Below are 22,052 nucleotides of genomic sequence, written 5' to 3'. Positions count from 1 at the left end.
GAAGAGCTCAGCCCATTGTCCCCTCCTGGACAGTGAAGGGCCCAGTGAAGATTCACGAGTGCCACACTGAACACCGTGAGGTGGATCTGAAGCACCGAAGGCGTGCAGTTGGCCAAACCTGCAGAACACTGCACAAGAGCTGTGCTCTGGGAAAGGTCTGTTTCTGTTGATCGGATCTGATAATTGCCTACTAGCTAAAAGAGGAAGGGAGCAGTGCTAAGTGTAACAAGTCCCAACCTATCCCTCAAGGTTTCCTTTGCTCATCACAGCGGTAGAACCAGGAGTGACTTGGTGCTTTCCTAGGTAGAGGAGTAGTTGTTGCAGGATGCTTTTGATTTTTAATCCTCACCTACTTATAGAAAAACAAACAAATGTTAAAGACCATCTCCCAGGTGATGCTCCAAGAAGCTGATGACCTACTCTGTGGGCTTCCCCCTGGCTTCAAATGGGGAAGCAATTACATTCTCTACAATTAATCTGTAGCCAAAATAAAGCCGTAACATGATGTGTTTATTGCCAGCTGCTTTAAAAAGGAACCAGTAGAATGTACTCGGTATTAAATCCAGACCCAAGTGATGTAGCTGGGAAGCAGTGCAGCAGGCACCCAGCCAGCCAAGTGCTGCCTCTGGAGACATGTTTAAACTCAACATCCAGAATGCATTTCCCAGCAGCGCATCAGATGTGAAGACCAATCTGAATTCCCAGTGGCTCTGCAGCCTCAGACAGTGCAGATAAGAGAGGTATTCCCCAGCTACTGCAAAGGCTGCTCTCCCTTTTCAGATTAATTTGTCACAGTTTTCTTTTAACTCACCACTGCTGAGCTGCCAGTGAGAGGGACTGGGCTGGAAGAACGGGCTGGAGGAGCCTGGGGACAAGGACAGGGCATTGCAGAGATCAGCATCCCTGTGCTGAGGTCAGGAAGCAGGAGGGCTGTGTCTGGATGTTCCTTCAAGGTGCTGCTCCTCTGCAAACAACAAACCTGTTAATAACAGTGAACAGAAAACCAAAGTGGGGTTGCATGGACTGGAGATCCATTGGTGTTGTTGCTGGCCCTGCAGGGTCACCAGCTCCCCAGGGAGCACAGAGCAGAGCAAATGCTGGCAGTGGGGAACAAAAACCTCCAACGAAGAGTCAGTGCTCTGCAGAGCAAGAACAGCGGCTGTTTCCAAAATGAAGTGGAAGGTGAAAAAGTTACAGCCCTCCAAAACAAAAATACAGTCCAAAATGCAACCTGTGGAACTCGTTGGGCTGGTCCCATTTCTAACAAACTCCAATAACAAACCACACCGATATTAATACAGATGTACTCTTCTCTTTGATGTGCTGTAACCTCAACTTGACCGTTTTTTCCTCCATCAGATAACTTTTTACTCTTCTCACTTGTGAGTGGTTACTCCATGTCTTATCCCACAAACAGAGCAATCTTCCAACCCCGCTGTGCCAAACTGCAGCACTATTTAAACACTCCTACAATCCCAGCTCTGTGAGGCTCTTAGAGTTCAAAGCATCAGAGATCAGTCCAAGCCAAATAAGTGCTGATCGTGGACCGATACTGGTGTGTTACTGAAGCATCTTCCAGCAGGTTCCTCACACTCATTCAGCACCAAGCCTGCCTGTTGTGTGCTCAGTGCATCCTCAGCTGATCCTCATGGATGATGTCTCCACAACCCCTCTCATAGAAAATAACATCCATCCCCACTCAAGGCTAAGCAGCCTCAGCCCAAACTCATTAAAGCCTCTTTAATCATGCTGTAGCTCATGCCTTGACTACCACAAACATGAGTTGAGCTGACGATGTATTTTCAACATGAAAGTTTTTGTTGTATTTTTTTGCTTCTATATTCTGTCAGTTTGGTTTGTTCATGACAGTTTGCAATGGCAATGGCACAACAGAGCGCGTACTCAACATGCAGCAGTTGTGTCCCCTCACAAGAAAGCCAAGGATGAGACCAGCTTACCATCTACACATTACATTATTAACAAACCCAACTACACTTTGGCGTAATAATGTGCCTGTTAAAGAAAGCCAAGTGGAAACCAACTCCAGCTCATTAAAGAAGGAGGATATGTTTCAGAAGAGTTTCACTGGTTTGAGTCTTCTGTCACTTATTTTAAACTGCTGAAGATCATTTAAAAGTCATCGACTGATGAAAAGGTGAGGTTTCCCTTATGAGGGTCATAGGGATAGGACAAGGGGGAATGGTTTTCAACTGAGACAGGGGAGGTTTAGGTTGGATGTTAGGAGGAAGATTTACACCCAGAGGTGGTGACGCACTGAACAGGTTGCCCAGGGAGGCTGTGGATGCCCCATCCCTGCAGGCATTCAAGGCCAGGCTGACCCCACCACCTCCCTGGGCAGCCCATGCCCACGCAGTCCCAGTGCTGATCCCAGCAGCCTCGTGCTGTGCTCTGGCTCCTGCTTTCACACGGTAGTGGGATTGTTGTGAGCACACCAAGTGTGGCTGCTCAGTGTGGCAGCACAGCAAGCGAACATCAGCAGCTCACAACTTCCCAACCCCAGCAGGCCAATGTAAGAGATGCACATTCTTCCTAACAAAACTAGTAATAGCTTGCCCAACAGGAATACGTGCCCTGCTGATATGGGAACATGGAGGTATGGGGATGCAAAATAAGTTTGGGCTTCTCCTGCCCTTTCTCTTCTCACCTTTCATGGACTCAGCTGTTAATGAGATTGAGGCAGCGGAGCCCTGAGCAGAGCTGGCTTTATATACAGAACAGTGCCCACCTGGAATGCCTGGCACCCCAACTCTTCCACCTATTGCTTTTCAACTTTACAAGCAGAAGCGTGCACTGCCAGAATAGTTTCTTTTATCCAAAATGGATATATATACAATAAAATATACAATGCCTTCCTTGTGATTAGGAAGAATGGTTAATTGCAAGCAGAGCAAGCATAAAATTCCATGTAATACAGAAAGCAGGAAGGAGTATTTCAGCTGGGCGTGAGATGACTGTATGCCTCTTAACTCTTCAAGAATGACAGAGACACAATACACCACACTGCAAGGAACTGTGGATTAAAATAGCTATTTAAACAGATTTAGAAGCTTGTAATTTGGAGTACTTCCAGAATCCTCTGGATTTCTATAATATAAATCTACAAAAAATGAGCTTTATCATCTGAAGAATAAAAGTGCAACCACTGCAGTATGCACCTTCAGGAGATTAGCAATGCTGCTGCTTGAAGCACAGCACTAATCTGTTAAGAATTTGTTAACCTATCAATCACTGCAGCAGAAATACAGCATTACATGTATGCTTTGGGTAATCTGTACTCACTGTTCACTCCATGTATGGCAATCTATTCAACTCTACGCTGATGCTGCTGTTAAAAATGCAAGCTAATTTTACTGGCTGTACGAGTCCAACCTTTCCTGAAGCTGTCTATGGAAGAAAAACTGTTCTCCAACAGAAGCATAAGAGGGGCCAGCAGTCCTGATGGGCACCAGGTTGAACAATGCCAGCAATGTGCCCTTGCTGCCAAGAAGGCAACTCTCCAACTCTTTGATAGGGTAGATATTGGCAGGACAAGGGGAAATGGTGTGAAGTTGAAGGAGGGCGGATTGAGCTTGGATGTGAGGGGGAAGTTCTTTGCTATGAGAGTGGGGAGGTGCTGGAACAGCTGCCCAGAGAGGCTGTGGATGCCCCGTCCATCCGTGGAGGTGTTGAAGGCCAGGTTGGATGGGGCCCTGGGCAGCCTGGGCTGGTATGAAATGGGGAGGTTGGTGGCCCTGTGTGTGGTGGGGGGTTGGAGCTCCGTGATCCTTGAGGTCCCTTCCAACCCAACCATTCTATGATTATGTGATTCTATGAAGGCTGATGGTGTTCTGTGCTGCAAGAGACAAAGTACCACCAGAGAGAGATCTGTTCCTTGGAGGTCTCCTTCCCCACCTGGACGTGAAGCTGCACACCCTGCCCTGGGTGTGGGGTGATCCAGAGGGACCCAGCTGTCCCTGCCACCCTCAGCCCCTCTGCGATTCTCTGATTTTTGTACAGCCCTGCAACGCCATCACCCACCACAATGACAACAGCAAGATGTGGCCAGAAGGATCTGCCCGTGAAAGGAGTGCGAGAACAAAATACATCATCCTGTGGCTCTGGGCAGCCTGGTCTGGTGGTTGGCAAGCCTGCACATAGCAGGGGGTTGGAACTGGATGGTCACTGTGGTCCTTTTCAACCCAGGCCATTCTGTGATTCTATGATAAGCAAGCATGTATGATACATCCTCAGAGCTCTGAAGAGTCCCTCCCACCTCCCACCTTCATCTCAAACCACATTCAGCTTAGATAGCGACAGTGTATTTGGCAGCCTTCAGTGGATCCCCCTACCGAGCAGCGAGCTGCAGGCTGGAGGTTGTCTTTCCAGTAGGTTTGTAGAAAACCAAATGCTTATAATGACCTTACAGAAGAGTTAGGGTACTATGGTTAGGCTGCGGTTGGACTCGATGAACTTTGAGGTCCTTTTCAACCTGAGTAATTCTATGATTCTGTGAGGAAACCTTCCTAAGAAGTAAAAGCAGTAAGGGCAACAAAATTCACTCAATCGCCATAAACTTGATGGTGCGTTTGTTTGAGACAATGCAGATTGCAACCCAGTTCATTCTATTCCCAGGCTGAGGCAGCTCCACAGAAAAAGGTGACACAGCATACCAAGGAGTACTCAGCGATGTGCATCTCCCAAATCAGTGGGTTTCAACATCTCTTTCAAGGGTTTTGGAATGTTTCTATTGAAGTGCAAGCTTCTTTCAGCTGATTTCCCTCCTATCTCCACTACATCAGATTTGTTCAGAATCAGACATATGGAAGAAATGAGGTTCTCAGCTTTTGTTTTGGAGCAGGGCTAATTTTTTCCTCTCCGCCTCTGCAAGAATAAAGTGTTAGCTGGAGAAATCTTAAAAGAAATGAAACACAGAAGGGAAGGAAGTAAGATAAACACGACTTCTCAAAGAGGGCAATCTAAAAGCCAAAGACATGCCACAAAGCTATACATGAAATGGACCAGTTATGGAACAGCTGTGCCAAATTACTGGGACAATCAAAGCGATCAAAACTTGTTTTAGCTTCTCACAACATGAACTGTACCTACAGGGGTCTTCTGCCTGGAGATCACTTTCTTACCCACTACCATCGATGCTCTAAACATGAAATTACTTTGACCAGTCCATAGGAAGAAAAGAACTCTCCGGGTAAGCCCTCTGTTGCCTGGGTATGGTGACATGGCACAGCCTGGAGATGCACAGATGGGAGTGCAGGAGGGACACAGCATTTCCAAAAAGGCTGTGCAAGGACAGAGCTCTGCACGAAGAAGACAAGATGGCACACTCAGCAAGGCTTAACACCATCATGAGTCTGAGGAAGGATGATGGCAGAGAGGAGACAAGCCCAGAAAACCAAAAGGCAGAGTCATCTAGGGAACATTTTGCAATTAAAAACTATGTTGAGCATAAATAGACCCAATATAATCAATCACGTGCAATTTAGTCCAGTTAATTTCAAGAAATCTCCAAATTAAACTAAATAAGTATTCAATGTGCATTCTTAAGTGTGACAAAACAGGTGGCAATATGGGGCTTTCAGTTCTGGTTTATGAGCTGGGGACCACTTTCAGAGCAGGACAGACACAACTGAGCTACTCTTTCCCACTGGAGAAAGTTAAAATCTGTACCAAAAGTATGACTGATTTCATATAAATTTGCTGAAGTTTTAATTAAATATTAATATTTGAGAATATTTGATGATTCACGCAATTCTAAACTCACTGGACATGATTCTGAAGTGTCTAGAACTGAAACGTTATTGGTTTCCATATCGCTGAAGCCCAATACCTCCATCAGTGTCAAAGTTCCTTCCCTTGGAGGAAGCACCTCCTCCAACAGCTGCCACAGGGCTTGGAGTCACAACTGCACCTTCACCGCGGCGTTGAGTTGGCAGAGCCTGGCTGACTTCTTTATTCCCTTTTGGAACAAGTATTTCAAACCTGAATGTAACTGACTGTACTTCCTTTCAAGAGATGTTTCTATTCAGTGAAAAATCATCCATCCCGTACTCATCTTGAACCTATCAAGCACAGTCTCTCTCCCATTTCCACCAGAGTTTGTCATTATTTATTCCTCACGTTCAGATTCAGTGCTTACCCCTACATGCATCTTCGCTTGGATTTTACTACTGGAAAATTTGGCTTTCAGGAGAAGAGGTGTCCTTAAAAATCAATACACACAAACAACGTGCTACCAACACTGAACTCCAGCCACAGCTGAAGATCAGAACTCAAACTCCAGCAGCTATTGGTCTGGTTCCAGCATGCAAACCGGGCCCAAAGATGGGAAACAAATGGAAGGCATGGCTATGTGACCTTGGAGGAAATTCCTCTCCAACTTCCATGCTCAGATTTGCTGCGACAGCAGAGCTCAAATAGAACATTACTCATCTTAGCAGCCTTCTGAGACACTCTAAAGGACTCTAGATTAAAACAATCTAAAACACCGGGGGGTGGGAGGAGATTCTCTCCAGCCTTAAGACACAACTGCCTTGGTGCATGGCCTCAGGCATTACGAGTTCAGGCACTGCTCTCCCCATTTTGTCCATTAAGAGAAGAGCCATACAAACCTGCGTGAGGAGACACGAGGCAAATCTGATTCTTAAGAATGGAAAACAGCTGATGGATATGAAGGGCTGCACAGCCAAGTGGAAGTGTGTTAGTGCTTCCCCTGAATGCTCTGCAGCTTCCTGCTCAAAGACCTTCGGAGGCAGAATTTACATCTTTGTACCAAACAGCTTTCAGTGTATTTCTCAACTTCTACCAGTCAGCTTGTGAAGCCTTTTATTGTCTACAGCACCCAACAACGGAATTCTATGGCTTGTTCTATGCAAAAAAAAAGGATGAACAGAGGAATTTGGGTCAGACTCCAATAGCTTTCCAGCTCTGTTCTGCTCACTAAGGAAAAAAGCACATCTGACAGCTGAGTGTTATGTGATTCTGTACCAGAGAGTGACAGGAAGCTAAAAGCTGCTGCTGCAAAGTCAGCCTCGGCTGAAGTGATCTGCAAACTTCCACAGACCTCTAAACAATCCTTCCTGGGGAGCTTCAGCCCGAAGTCACAGGTGATGAAAATAAAGCCCCTCTGTACCACATTGCTATGGGCTGGTTGGGAATTGCTGATGTGATCCCTCAGATACTGGGTGGTGGAGGACAACACTTGGGAATGCAGGGGTGATCTTCTGATGTGGAGAGAATACCAGAGTTCTTCCTCCCCCTTCAGGAAGGGACAGCTGCTCCAGTAGGGATTGCAACAGAAGCAACTGCAGCCCTGGTGCAAACTGCTCGGGGACAAAACTCATGGTGCTGCTCTGCTCTGGGGCCCTCATCCACCATCTACCAAGTAATGCCGACCTTCAAACTTCCTGGAAATAAACAAACTGAAAAACACATCGATATCTGTAAGCAGTGAAGGCGCTGGGGTTCTCAGTCTCAGGAGCAGAACAGTGAAAGCAATTTACAGCCCACAGACCAAGGCTGATTTCCATCCCTCCTCAGTCTCTGCACCCAGGGATATCACCAAGCCCTCCTATGTCTTCTGCTGAGGACATCTGCAATAACTGCCGTGTAATTTTGCCAGATTAACTCTTCAGGCAGTTTCCTGTAGCAGTGTTGGTTTGGACGTACAGATCTGGCAGACAATTTCAGTACAATTTCTTCTCTTGTTACTGCTGTTGGATTATTCAGCACTCCTTGCACCAAGTAGTGTTTTCCCTGTGGCACAGGCTTGGTGGAAATCACAGAATCACAGAATGGTTGGGTTGGAAGGGACCTCAAGGATCATGGAGCTCTAACCCCCCACCACAGGCAGGGCCACCAACCTCCCCATTTCATACCAGCCCAGGCTGCCCAGGGCCCCATCCAACCTGGCCTTGAACACCTCCACGGATGGACGGGGCATCCACAGCCTCTCTGGGCAGCTGTTCCAGCACCTCCCCACTCTCATAGCAAAGAACTTCCCCCTCACATCCAACCTCAATCTGCCCTCCTTCAGCTTCACACCATTTCCCCTCGTCCTGCTGTTATCTGCCCTTTCCAAGAGTTGCCTCCCCTCCTGTTTGGAGGCTCCCTGGAGGTCCTGGAAGGCTGCAATGAGGTCACCCTGCAGATGCAAATTCATAGCTAGTAACTTTTCTCCTATAATCACTTCTTAGTGCTCTGAAGATAAAGCAGCAAGGCCTACAATTCTTTATTCTTTTTTTTTTTTCTTTTCTTTTTTAAATTAAATACTGTTTATTTACTCAATCTGGTGGAAGCAAGACTAGGAATACACAAAACCACAAAGGTTTTCAAAAGGAAAAGGTGAAGCAAATGCAGTTATCACACACCAAATGCAACTACTGGTGAACTGATGTTAGCTGATGCCACATCCCCACGGCTCTGGAATGCCCCAGGACAGTGACCCCACCCCTGGGCAGCTGTGCCAGCACTGACTGCTCTTTGGAGAAGGAATTGTTCCTGATATGCACCTCCCCTGGGTTACTGATTTGATTCCTGACCTGCTTGCTCACATCTTACAGAGCTGTACAAGAGAACAGCGGCTCCTGCAGGGCGCTCTGGGATGGAGGAGGAAGGTGGGAGCTGTTTGCTCGTTCCAGAGGTCACAGCAACACAGCAGCCAGTGGGTCCTGATGCTGCCTGACGTCTCCAGGCTGCCAGTCACCACCAAGGACTGCTGGGCCCTGGAGACAAGAGGTGACATTGAATTTCACTTATGAAAGCCACAGCACAAGACATTATCTCTTAAGAATGCTCTAATAGGGAAGCAAACAATGAGGAGCTGTATTTCTATGGCAACATCATGAATTCAGAACCTAACAGTGGTCTCTCTAGACCAGAGAAAGCCAACACCAGTCCTATTTTTTTGTCATAGAAGAGTCACCCACAGCCATGATGCAATAATTTGCTGCTTTCAGGGTCATGCAGCTCTGCTGTCAGGTCCAGGCAGGTGTAACTGAGACTGGCAGCATGGTAGTGCCCTCAGTGCATTGTTATCAGGGACTGTTATTCTAGATTATTGCAAGTCTGGACCACTTAGAATAGCAATAATTAATGAGCACTGCCCAGTGATTGCCACGACTGAGACTAGTATTCTCCTGCGCGTTTTACACTGAGTGAGCAGAGCTGGCCATCCCGCAGGTCATGGTTTGCACCACTCCAGTCACATATCCTCTCATCCTCACCAGTGTGTGCTTTGAGACACAAAGTGATTTCTCCTGTCAGTCTTCAATATGCTCACCACTCCTCGCATCAACAAAGTGTCCCCTTGGTACAGGGAGCAGTGGGAAGGAGCTGGAAGGTCAGCATTCCTTAAGGGGAAAATGAAGGCTGTTCATGGTGTAGCCTAAGAGTGTGTAGCACCTGAGGTATAATTACAAACACATTTGTAAGTGGAAGAAAATATTATGCAGAACAATCAACTTCATGCATTCATGTCTATATAAACATCGTAATTGCCTGAGAAAAATAACTGCTTTACAGTGAATTAAAGGTAATCAGAAGCTAATTTGGTTAAATACTGGAATATGGTTAAGACAAGTTCTAGTTACTTAGACACAAAGCATCTGACAAGTTACGGTTTTCCTGTGCTGTGTTGTGTTGTGTCATTGTGCTCTGAAAGTCCATGGCTCTTCAGAACCATTATTTTGCAGAACATCGGAGCAGAGCCCAGGAGCTCTGCGTGTAAGGCTGGAGGTGATGCAGCGTACGTCTCCACTGCAAGCAGCTCTGCCTGCAGTGGGTTCCGCTGCACCCCATCCCTTTCCACAGCTGGCTGTACTGCAAGAAAACCAAAGCCATAACCATGCAGTGGCTGATGAGCACCTTGGCAGTACGGTCTCTCACAGGACAGACATAAAGGTGTAGGAGCACAGAAACTATTTTGTCACCTGACTGACCCTCTCATTGACACTCCCAGCCAAGAATGACCAGAGATGAAGGCCTTCTGCACGTGAGATCTCACACGGTCAGTTGTAAAAGGGTAGAAGAGTAAAGCTATAGCATCACTGCTCTTTCATCTGTATACTGACACGCACTGTGTACTGATGTACATCATACCCCAGTGATGTCCCTACCAACTCAATTCCATGATTTACCAGAAGAGTGACCCAACATACCTGACCCAGGAAAGCTGATGCAAAAGGGAAGTGCATTTATCCAGGGACAATGCACATGTTGGGAATAAGGACAGTCATTTAAAACAGCTTTTCTTTCAGAGAAATGGAAGGAGGAAGAGAACTACTCAAGCCAAGTAAGAAACCTTACATCCTGCCAAAGTCTATGGAAGTCAGCTTTGCAGTTTGCACTGTAAGGAAAACATTCAGATTATTCCAAAACTGAACATGAGGTTTCAAGGGTTTAGAAGCCCCTTGAAAGGAGCAACTCAAGTTCTTCCAGAGACCTTTGCAGCAAAAAAATAACTAACTCAGGAAACCTAGCCAGATAGAAGCAAATATTCTATTCAGCAGATGAGCATCCACCCAACCCATTTTCTACCACAATGCTTCCCAAAGTGAAACTTCAAGAAGTGGCTGCCTGAAAGAAAAGCATAAAACCTGTGTGCACAAGATATGGAGACTTCACAACCCGTGTGCTTTCAGTGCACGCTTTCCAGCAGGCATCAAGGCTTGAAATCCAAATGGTGCTGCAAGTACCTCTGCTGGCACCCTGCTGCTGTGCTGCATTGGAAACCGACCCCTGCAAGGAGCAGTGGGCTGTAAGGAAGGGACTGACTCTGTAGCAGGGTCTGTGTGATAGGACAAGGGGAAATGGCTTCAATCTAAAAGAGGAGAGGTTTAAATGGATGTAAGGAAGAAGTTCATACACTGAGGGCAGTGAGCTGCAGTGAGGCTGCAGTGAGAGGTGGTGGTGCCCCATCCCTGCAGACACCCACAGTCGGGATGGGCTCTGAGCACTGATGGGGCTGTGGGTGTCCTCATTCACTGCAGGCAGTGGGACCAGATGGCCTTTAGAGATCCCTTCCAACTCAAACCATTCCATGATTCAGTGATTCTGTGACTCAGCCTGGTGGCTTAAACTGCTGTGGAACCCTCTTCCATTAACCTGGACAGGTAATGAGGTCCTGCTCCCAAGGAAGCTCTCACCACAGTCTTCATGAAGTAGATGTCACTGCTCTCAACACATAAAGCTAATACCTTCTACCAGCACAGAGCTAAGGCAAAAGCTTTCCCCTCCCACCTTTATTTCTACAAAGAAAACATCCCATGGATGGTGCTAAAGAAATAGTAGCATCCAGAGACATTCTAGATCATAAAGCAGAAAGCTAAAGCTTTGGCAGCACAAAGGATGAGAGGTGATGGCCCCACGCTGTGCCAAAGGAGATTCAGGTTGGATTTTAGGGAAAAGTAATTCTCAGAAAGGGTACTGAGGTGTTGGAATGGGCTGCCCAGGGAGTGGGGGGTCACCATCCCGGGAGGTGCTCCGAACCACGGAGATGTGGCACTTGGGGACAAAGTCAGTGGGCACAGTGGGGCTGTGTGGGATTGGACCTGGGGACCTCAGAGTGCTTCTCCAACTGTAGGGATTCTGTGATTCTCTCATTATTTTGACTATCACAAACCAATACAGGAGTCCAGTTCTCTGTAGCTAAGCAGAAATGGCTTCTTCCCTCTGTATAAATGAAAGTAGAAAGAAATCACAGCCTTACCAACCAGTCCAAGTGTCCCTGGTCCCGAGCAACACCTTCACACCGCAGTCAGACAAAGCACTGATGTGCTGCAGGACGGCTGCTGGGCATTTTTTTTCCTCACAAACACCAAAGATTTGGCTTTTGATCTGAAATGATAGTGATTAAAAGCTCGCATTCAAATAATCTTCCTAACACGAGTAAAATACAGCTACAAGAAGTATTTCAGATGCTTTGTGGTTAGAAAAAGTGAGTCACACGAACAGCACTCTTTGCAAGTGGAGATCTGCAGCTCTCATGTGCACTTCTGCCATCAGCAATTGTTTGCAGACTTCAAAACCTCTCAGTGCAGGCAGCAACCTGCCTGGGAAGGAAGGAGGATTAAAGAAACGTATTCAAGTTTAATCTTCTGTTCTTGGTTCAAGACCACTTCTTTCCCAGTTCAGTGTAATTCGGCTTAAACCTCTGCTGCCAGCACTGTGGCTTCTCTCACAGAAGTGCAGGACGTACTGCACATCAGTGCTGTGACAGCTGAACAAAGAGCAGGTCAGAATTGGGGCCGAAACCACGTTGGGGAAACACTGAGAGGTTCCTCTGCAGCAGAGCGGAGATCCTCTGTTTTCATGTAGGATCAGACGCGGCCGCAGCTTAAGAACTCTGATTTTAATAAACACATCCAAGAATTATCTACAGGAAAGGGTCAAATAGGAGATGAAACCATCCCGTCTCTCAGACAGAGAAGCTCTGGGTTTTCTCTGGACGAGAACTACGACCAACCAGGAACCAACAGGTGAGCAGAGAGCTCAGACAGGGCCCAGGCAGACAGCACAACTTCAAAGACACTTCACACACTGGGGGATGAAATTCTTTTCCTGACAGAGAGAAGCAGAGCAATACTTTCACTGACCAAATGTTCATGAGGAGATGCTCCACAAGAGGAGGCTGATGGGCACTCCTGGAAACGGGAGCTTTCGCTGCTGCATAGACCTCATCACCCCACCTGCCGACCCTCTGAAGCTGTTTGCATTCCAGCCTGAAATCTATTTTACTGCAGATGTTTCCTTTTAATTTACTTTTTATTACCACCACCCCCTCTCCAAAGACCAAGATCTGTTTTTTTTCCTCCTTTTCCAAACTTACTACACTGAGTGCGTCAGGAGCACCAAATCTCACAGTTTTCAACCGTGGCAGAACACAGCCTAGAAATTCAGATCTCTGGATACATGCTAAAATCTTAGTGTCGTGGGATACATCTGGATATACTCTTTTTTTCTCTTGGATAGATCTTATTTTACTGAATAATCCTGACCTCGTGGCCCTGCCCACGGCAGAGGGTTGGAGTGGAATCATCTTTAAGGCGTCCTCCAACCCAACTGTTCTGTGGCTCTATGGTTCTGTGATAAAGAACAAGCACTGTTCAAAAGCAGACAGTGGAAAAGATTAAAACAGTCATTCTAAGGTAAAGATGTCACAATTTAAATGAAAAATAAAAAAAGAGTCATCAGGCTGCAAATTGGAGAACCTCCAGGATTCCTTCTAACACTACTCTCATTGAACAGAAGTGTAGATCATGACAAGAGGGCCCATGGAAGACGGGCATGTCCTGAAAGTTAACCTGAGAGCAGCACTGCCTCAGCTGTGGTACAGCACATGAAGATGAAGGGCAAACTGAAAGCTTCCAGCAAACTCCTCCTTAACCCTAGGAATCCAGAAATCATAGATTCAAAGGGGTGTTGAGGCTGGAAAAGCCCTCTGAGATCCCCCAGTCCAACCCCAGCCCACCCCCACAGTGCCCACTGACCACGTGTGGCCCAGGTGCCACATCTGTATGGTTCTGGAACAACCTATGGGGATCCCATGGCACATAAGGACCTGCAGTGTCTATGCTGTAGATGCTGTATGCGTCTAGCTGCAGTAGTCTATGCCCACACAGTTCTTGGCTGTTTAGGGCAAGTGTAAGTCATACGAGGTTGCCTGCTGGGCTCCATGCATAAGCCACACAACGAGGCAGAGCACCGGTTCAGCAAAGCCAACACAACTGTTTTTGCCAAACTGAAAGAATTTGAGAATTTAAGAGTTTAAGAATTCACAGTCCTCTCATTTGGCCACATCAAATCGTTTCCTGAAGGTTTATTTTGCAGCACAGGGATGGCATCCTTGCTGCTCAAGTATTTTCAGGCTAATGCTGTTCAGAAGAAAATTGTGCCATTTGTACCAAATACTGGACAACAAAGTGGTGCTGGAAACAAGGCAAAAGTGGAAAAAGCAGAGGAAAAGGAAGGTTTAAGGAGGTAAAAAAGAACAAAATGCACTTTTCCCCCCTAAGGTCCTTAATAAGACAGTCCAGTTCCAAGGAATTACGACTGTCTAATCCTAACATTTAATTGGGAATGGGTTATAAGTTACTCCATACAGTGAGATAAGATGGAATATCTTGCAGCTGCTTCTCAGTGGAGCCCAGGGAAGACAGGCACGCATTTTTTCCATGAGCAGCACAGAACTCAGCCCATGAAGCGTTTCTGCTCCCAGCAGTACACAAATCCCATCATGTCTCATCATGAGAGCCATTAGGGGAGGTTAGAAAGGAAAGCATGCAGGTTCATATTAAAAAAGAGAGATGATGTATTACTCACTGACAATCCAGTCTAACAAGTTCCATTAGAGACACCTTCACATTTCTTTAGCAGCTCGGCTGCACAAGTTTCTTTCACAGTTCTTGGACTTGGTTTAAGAAGCCATTTCTCATCTGATCCACTGGCTCCTCTTCTGATGCATTATCCAGATCACCAGAAACTATTAAGGGTACAGCAGGGAACATGAGCTTCCTCCTTCACAACAGGGGGTCAGGAAATGGCCCTTGTTTGTTCCATTTGTTACAGTGGATGTGAGGCCAGACAGACTCTGTTTTAGTGGGAGGGTGAGGATTTGGTTTTAAAATCTAGAATTTTGAAACTACTTTTGGTTTGGCCTTAATAGCCGTAGTGATGGGTTCTTCAATGCCTATCTCAGAAGTTGTGTTCCCCTTATCCACCACTTGTTAGCTCATGTTCATTGGCTCCAGTAGCACTCAACCTTTCCTATTAGGAAACAGTTCAGCACTTCAGACATGCTCTATTCAGCAGATGGGCTTTACTTGCTCCCCTGCCTCATCTCCGGGCAGTTATGCTCACTTTTTCTCACCAGTTTCTTTAAGCCATCCCTAAGCTGCATGCAATGATTTTGCACTTGTGAGAAGTTGCAGCAGTTTGCCTTCAAGGTTCCACGTCACTGCAGCAGCTGTGGCAGCATCCCATAGAGAAAGGAAGAAAGGCTCCTGACCTCATCGTAACAGTGATGAGCTCAAAAACTGCAGTAATGACAACCAACCTTCCAAGCAGATACCCACAGCAACCTTCCAAATTAGCCCTTGCAGTCTTCCATAAACTGCATTAACCTTTTAGCACAGAAACAGCCTAAGAAAGCTTGAACTAAAATCAAAATACTTTCTTCTACACTGCTGTATTTTTCTATATCCTCCAGGTATTGTGGCAGAAAAAGCAGCAAATGCTCTCAGCTTGTCTGACACTGAGTTTATATGAAAGGACATTAACATAGCATTACATCCTTCGTCCTTAGAACTGCGATAAGAAAAAAAAGGCACTGTAACCACATGCAGATTGGTATGAGCAACGAAGTTCAACACAGTGAAAGTGGGCTGTAAAGGTGTCAGATCTGAAAAGATCCAAAATACCAATACTTGTTACTCATTTACTTCATTGAATGAGAGCTGCTCTGTCTGCGCTGTAACAGAAGACCATATAGGAAAGCAAATAGGAAAGCATGTTCTACCAGAACTTCAACAAGACTTCACTCCCTGCATTTATTGACAATCAAACAGTCGTCCAACTCAGAAAACATAAAGTATGTTTGTTAGGTTGAATGCAGTGTTTTCATTACGAGGAACTCCATTTGCAGTGGACACAACGTGGCTGTTGTCACTGAAGGATGGGCAATGGGGCTGTCCTGGTTCCTGATCCAGCACTGTCCCTCTGATGCTGCTAACCTGGCCCTTCTCTGCTGCCTTCCAAATCCACTAAGAAGTTTCACAGAAACTCAACAGAAGCATTAAAAAATAAATAATAAAAAAACCAAAGCTACCCTCTTTGGTGTGGAAAAGGAGTAAAACCAGTCCCCACCCCAGCTACTCTTGAGCAGCCTGCTGCACATAGTGAGCGTGCCATAGGCAGGAGGCTGCCTTCAGTTAGCTTTGCTGGACAGGGTTTATAGTAGCTTCTTCAGAACAAAGCCAGGTGATTAGGTAAACAGAGCTGGTCAGGAAAAAGGAAACCAAAGTGAGAAATCAGAGCTTAACCTGTGCTTTTCTGTCCATTATACAGTTACAAGAAGTATCAAATTGCATTTAGAGCCTGCCTGAAGTCAGCCTTTGCAGCACCTCTTAAGTTGCATAGAAAGAAGGCTACAAAGTATTATCAGTAAAAACATCGTACTCAGTAGAATCATAGAACCATGGGACCACAAAGGGTAGAAAAGAGCGCTCAGATCACCAAGTCCAACCCCAACCCACCCCGCCATGCCCTCTGACCACGTCCCCCAAAGCAAGTAGAAGCAAGCAGAAGGCTGTAATTAAACCATCATGATAGTGTGACGTATTCTCTACAAAGTCATTGTATGAAGCAGTTTTTCATTCTAAGCCCCCTGAAACCCATTGCTTTACCTAAGGTTACCTACAGAATGACTTGTGGATGGTGATGCAGGCTTTAAAGTTAAACCTGTAATAATGGCATCAGTCCCTCCACTTACCTCAGCACTTTCCTTACTGCCCTTATCAGTGAACACTGCGCAGGGATGGGGATTACCCACTGACCCCTCTGCCTGTGGTCTGCAAATACAGCTGGACTTCATGTTGCAGCTTCTGGGGAAAAGTGCAGTGCTGGAACAGCCAGCATCTGCGGTCACATCCTCCATCCACACCTCAGGTCCTGGTCACCTCACCCTGCAGTTCTGTGAGAGGTAAATTCTGAGGAAATCCCACTTTCACACTCTTACCTTTAGGCATTCCCCTTTCCATCAGCTTTGTGTTCAAGTGACATGAAGACAGCAGTGCCCTGCAGACCACTGTAAGAAATCAGAAGTTCTGTAAACTTAAATCATGCCACGCACTCAACTTTTCACTCAATAAAATTCTTGAGCAGTAAGAATGACTTCAAATGTCATCTCAGTATAACAAAACAAAGCATTTCTTGGGATTGGTACTCTGGCAAGTTTATTGTGCTGAAAAGCTTTGTGCAGCAGTAAGGCAGTGCTCACTCTGCACTTGATGATCCCAGAGGTCCTTTCAGGCCTTAATGATTCTGTGGTTCTATTAAGGGACAGGGTCAGTGAGCACAGTGGGGCCGGGTGGGGTTGGCCTTGGGGATCTCAGAGGGCTTTTCCAACTAGAGGGATTCCGTGATTCTCTCATTATTTTGTCTATCACAAACCAACACAGAAGTCCAGTTTCCAGTAGCTAAGCAGAAATCATAGAAACACAGAATCACAGAATGGTTGGGTTGGAAGGGACCTCAAGGATCATGGAGCTCCAAACCCCCACCATGGGCAGGGCCACCAACCTCCCCATTTCATAGCAGCCCAGGCTGCCCAGGGCCCCATCCAACCTGGCCTTGAACGCCTCCAGGGATGGACGGGGCATCCACAGCCTCTCTGGGCAGCTGTTCCAGCACCTCCCCACTCTCATAGCAAAGAAATTCCCCCTCACATCCAACCTCAATCCTTCAACTTTTCCCCTTGTCCTGCCATTACCTACCTTTGTAAAGAGCAACTCCCCAGTTGCCTCCCCTCCTGTTTGGAGGCTCCCTGTAGGTCCTGGAAGGCTGTAATGAGGTCACCCTTCATCCCTCTGTACAAATTCAGAGGAGAAGAAATCACAGCCTTACCGATAGCTCCACGTGTCCCTGGTCCTGAGCAACACCTTCACACTACAGTCAGACAAAGCACTGACATACCATGGGATGGCTGTTGGGCATTTGTTCCTCACAAACACCAAAGATTTGGCATTTGATCTGAAATGATAGCAATTAAAAGCTCACATTCAAATAATGATAGTCATAGAGTGGTTGGGTTGGTCATTTAGTTCCAACCCCCCGCTGTGGGCAGGGCTGCCAGCCACCAGGTCGGTCTGCCCAGGCACCCATCGATCTTCCTCATCTTCCTGACACGAGTCAAATACAGCAACACAAACATTTCCAACACCTCACAATTAGAACAAGTGAGTAACGAGGACAGCACTCCTTGCAAGTGGAGGTTTGCAGAAACTCTGGTGTGCGCTTTGGCCATCAGTTGTTTGCTGATCTCAGAGGTCCTTTCCAGCCTCAGTGATTGAGTTCTATGATTCTATGATGTGAAGTATTACAGTGGATAAAAATGGTGAGAAAAACAAGCAAAACTGCATACAAATAAACTGCTCTGTAATATTTGCTAACACCTGCAGGAAAACCAGATTGACTTTAGTTCTGAACTTCAAATATGACAATTTTGCACAATTCTGAGCCTCCCTTTCTCCACGTTACCTTGCTGTATGTGCTGCCAGAGACAACGCCATTCACCCACAGCCCAGCGCCCCCCCAGGCCTCATGGGGAGCAGTGGGGGAAAGGGATGGGTCCGTCTGCAGCACAGCACAGGGCCTGGGAAAGACTCTACTGCTGAGAGGAGGTGGTAGTGAGGTGGGGGGCGGCCTCTGCTCTGGGTAAGGGAGGTAGGATGAGAGGGGACGGCCTCGGGTCGGGCCGGGGAGGGTAGTAGGAACAGTTCCTTCTCCAGAGGGAGGTGCTGGGGTCAGCGAACCGGGAGGTGGTCACGAACTGCGGGGATGTGGCACTGGAAGACACGGTCAGTGGGCATGGTGGGGTGGGAACCCGCAGAACCCGCAGGCCTCGCAGAGCCTGTAGGCCTCACAGAACCCGCAGGCCGCAGGCAGCCGCCGTTGCCATGGAGACCGCCCCGCGCCCACGCCGCCGCCCTCTGGCGCCCCCCACTGGTGAGGAGAAGTCGGAGGAGGGAGCGGGCGGGGAAAGCGAACGCGGGGTTTCACATCCGGGTACCGCGGCGGAAGAGCCGGCGCGGCGTGCGGGCGTTGCCCCGGAAGTGGCTCGCGGGGGCTCCTGGGAGTTGTAGTCCAGAGCGGCGGCGGACCGGCGCCAGAGAGTTGGTTGTGAGGAGGTCGGTCGCGAGGAGCGGGGCCGGCGCCGTTCCCAGCGCGGGGTTCGGGCCGCGCGGGGCGGGGCTGCGGGGATGGGGAGAACCGCGATCCGAAGAAGGGCGGTGGGAGGAAGGGAAGGAGGGGGCGGGCGGCGGCGGCGGCGGCGGGGAGCGGCGGCGCCGAGGCGATGGGCCCGGGGGGGCGGCGGCGCGGCCCGGGGCGCGCTGAGGGGATGCGGGGTCGGTGACCCCCGGGGGGGCGCGGGGCGGAGCTGAGGGGAGCGCGGGCCGCGGGATGGGGCCTGGGCCGGTACCGCCGGGGGTCCGGGGGCGGCGGGGGGGGGCGCCGTGCCGCGGCGGTCCTTCGCTCCGTGCAGCCCTCGGTTCCGCCGCTGAGTGCGGCCCTGCCTCCCGCCGTCCCCCCGGCCCGTTTTGAGCTCCGTGCGGGACCGTTTCCCTCCGCGTTCCCCGTGGAACCCACGGGATGTCCCAATGGATGTCCCCGCGGACGCGCAGCGGCAGGGCCGGCCCCGTGCTTCACCGGTCCGCGGAGCCGCGTGAGGCGGGGCGGCGGCGGGGCGGCACGGCGTGGGGCAGGGCGGCCTGGGGGGGGTCGGGCCGTGTGCGGGGGACGGGGCTGCGCCCGCAGAGCGCTGTCGGGGAGCCGGGAGTCACCGTCACCATCACAGCCACCGCCCGGCACCTGCGGGCGTTGGGAACCGCGGGGCTGTGGGCAGCGAGCGCGGCGGGGGCGGGCGGGGGGGGGGGCGTGGGGATCCCAGAGGTCTTCTCTGACCTTTCGTATGAGCTGATGTGGCAGGGATGGGTGGGCGGTTGGGTAACGGCTGGGCTTGACGTTCTGACCTTAGGGATTCTGTGAGTAGGGCCGATAAAGATGTGTAGTGAGGATGCCATGCGCCGTTGGCCCAAATAGCAGTAAGTCCAAGTGCTTTGCTGCCGTGGATCCCAGCGCAGGTGGCCCTTGGGAGCGCGCTGTGCACAGGACAGCAGCATTTCGCCTTTGTTCTCATGACAAAAGACTTTGGGATGGACCTCTTTGTGCGTTGCTGGAATCCCACAGCGGGCCGCAGCCCATTGGTGCGCTGAGGTTGGCCTGGATGATCTCAGTGGGCTTTTGCAGCCTTACCTATTGTAGGATAAGCAGAAGTTCAGTGACGCTCAGTGGGGGCGGATGTGGTTTCTCCTCATACGTGCGTGTAGCAATTTCCACGTGGATCAAAGAAACCCAACCAAGACCTCATTCGCAGGCCTTGAGATTTTATCTGCGTTTCAATTGTCCGCATTCCCTGCCTTTGTTCTTCCCCTTTGCAGAAGGGGCATTAAGTCTGTTAACTAATAATTTTTTAGCATCTCTTTTGCCTCTGGGATTCCAGTACTTTGCCAAGTATGAGGCATAAAGGTGCTTTGCCTTCCAATAGTGTCATCGTGCGTGGTTGTTTCTCATCCCAAATATATCATCATCTCGTCCGCGGGGGTCCCATGCCATCAGGTTGCCCAGAGAGGTTGTGGAGTCCCTCTCTGGTGACATTCCAAACCTGCCTGGATGTGATGCTGGGCAGTGTGCTCTGGGTGACCCAGCTCGAAGCTGGGGGTTGGACTGGGTGATCCCAAGTGGTCCCGTCCAACCTCAACAGAATCACACAGAATGGTTGGGTTGGAAGGGACCTCAAGGATCGTGAAGCTCCAACCCCCAACCACAGGCAGGGCCACCAACCTCCCCATTTCATACCAGCCCAGGCTGCCCAGGGCCCCATCCAACCTGGCCTTCAACACCTCCACGGATGGACGGGGCATCCACAGCCTCTCTGGGCAGCTGTTCCAGCACCTCCCCACTCTCATAGCAAAGAACTTCCCCCTCACATCCAGCCTCAATCTGCCCTCCTTCAACTTCACACCATTTCCCCTTTTCCCACTGCTCAACCATTCTGTGGTTCTGATTGTATTCCCCATTTTTGTAAATCCCATGTCCTTGGACACTCCCATCTCCCACCCATCATTGGGGCCCAACAGAATATATTTGGGCCTTCTAAAGTCTTCCTCTTCCAGTGATGTTCATGCATCCCCTTCAGGTCAGTGCATGGTGAAGCAACTGCTATAACAGGACAACTCTTTTTAGTATTGAGGTCTTTGGCAACATCAAAAAGCTGAGATGTGCTAAAACAGACAATTCCATATTTGAGATCCCCTGTGTTCAGACCCACCAGATCTGGTCTTGAGTAATCCAGCACTGATGCTGCTGGGGTTCATCTCTATAATTACTGATTCTAGGCTCTTTCTGCTTTGACCACGTCCATGTGGATGCACAGGCTTGAAGTGCCCGAACTCCTCCATATGAAACGAAGCCATACCTTATCAGCTGGACCTGGGTTCTGTTCCTGGGCCTTGCCTGGATTGTATCCATTCTCCACTACTCTGTTCTCCTCCCCACCTGTCCCCGCTCCCACCCAGGCTGCCCTCAGCTCCTTTAGACCTGAGGCCGTTGCTGGTTGCCCATTGGTTGCCCCATCTCAATTAGAGATCTATTCCTTGTCAATGGTGCTCCCAGCTGCTCGCCTTGGAAGCTCATTGACACAGGGTTGGTTTTTTCCTCTTGTTCTTGAAAAGAAAAGACCACTTTCTTCCACTTTATGCTTATTGATGGAGGTGCCATTGCCCACCTGTGTTGGTGGGACATTCTGTGTTCTCTCAGTGCTCTGTGGGTGAGCCTTGCTTGTCTGCCTGAGTGGTTCATTGCCCCTCAGCACTGTTGACCAACCAGCTCCTTGGAGTGCAGTCATTGTGCTTAGGAGCACACAGCTCCCCCAGCTGTGTCGTGCTTAGGGCTGTGGGAGGAAGGCACTGCAGGTACCTCTGTAACTTCGATCTGAGAACGTTTTGCAGCGCTCCACATCATATTTGTGGTGTTTCTCCAACAGCTTCAAGACTTGTGCTGCTGTGCTGGGTTAACTCGGGATTCCATTCAGCTCTTGGCCTCAGGAGTTGTGCACCAGGCTGAGGCAGCTCCCTGTGCAGCACAGCGGGTAATTTGTGGCACGGCCGCGTTCCTCAGCCACCCTGATTGCTGCTGCAACACGTCCTGCTTCTCATTTAAGCAGTCCAACAGGCGGGGTGCATTCAGTCCTTGAAAGCAGGCAG

At 48.9% G+C, this 22,052-nt stretch overlaps 2 protein-coding genes and 1 long non-coding RNA gene across 9 annotated transcripts in view; 1 reads left to right on the top strand and 2 right to left on the bottom strand.

Annotated features, from left to right (window-relative positions):
* Positions 1–22,052, bottom strand: part of GIMAP7L5 (GTPase IMAP family member 7-like 5) — a 598,436-nt gene that overhangs the window by 191,365 nt on the left and 385,019 nt on the right. The gene's annotated exons all lie outside the window — the stretch shown is intronic.
* LOC121110057 lies at positions 8,062–18,770 on the bottom strand. Of its 2 annotated transcripts, XR_005857937.2 has the most exons (6): positions 18,268–18,770; positions 17,505–17,760; positions 16,748–16,816; positions 11,723–11,850; positions 9,240–9,417; positions 8,062–8,738 (listed from the first exon to the last, which is right to left on the bottom strand). It is a non-coding gene; the product is annotated as an uncharacterized LOC121110057 (long non-coding RNA). The 2 variants fall into 2 exon arrangements; XR_005857936.2 differs by having other exon boundaries at positions 17,505–18,770.
* DHX30 (DExH-box helicase 30) overlaps positions 18,692–22,052 on the top strand; it is a 32,447-nt gene continuing 29,086 nt past the window's right edge. Inside the window, exon 1 of one of the 6 annotated variants that reach the window (XM_040679728.1) lies at positions 18,692–18,735. Coding sequence is in view for 2 of the 6 variants with exons in the window: in XM_040679721.2 (XP_040535655.2) it covers positions 18,990–19,136 (147 nt within the window). In the remaining 4 variants the exon portion in view is untranslated. Of the gene's footprint in view, positions 18,736–18,868; positions 19,137–19,222; positions 19,454–22,052 lie in introns of those variants that run through there. The other 5 variants (XM_015281065.4, XM_025147144.3, XM_040679721.2 and 2 more) reach the window with 5 other exon arrangements.

This window comes from Gallus gallus, chromosome 2 (assembly GCF_016699485.2).
Source record: "Gallus gallus isolate bGalGal1 chromosome 2, bGalGal1.mat.broiler.GRCg7b, whole genome shotgun sequence".
NCBI classification, from domain to species: Eukaryota; Metazoa; Chordata; class Aves; order Galliformes; family Phasianidae; genus Gallus; species Gallus gallus.
This window is presented reverse-complemented; position numbering and strand designations above follow the sequence as displayed.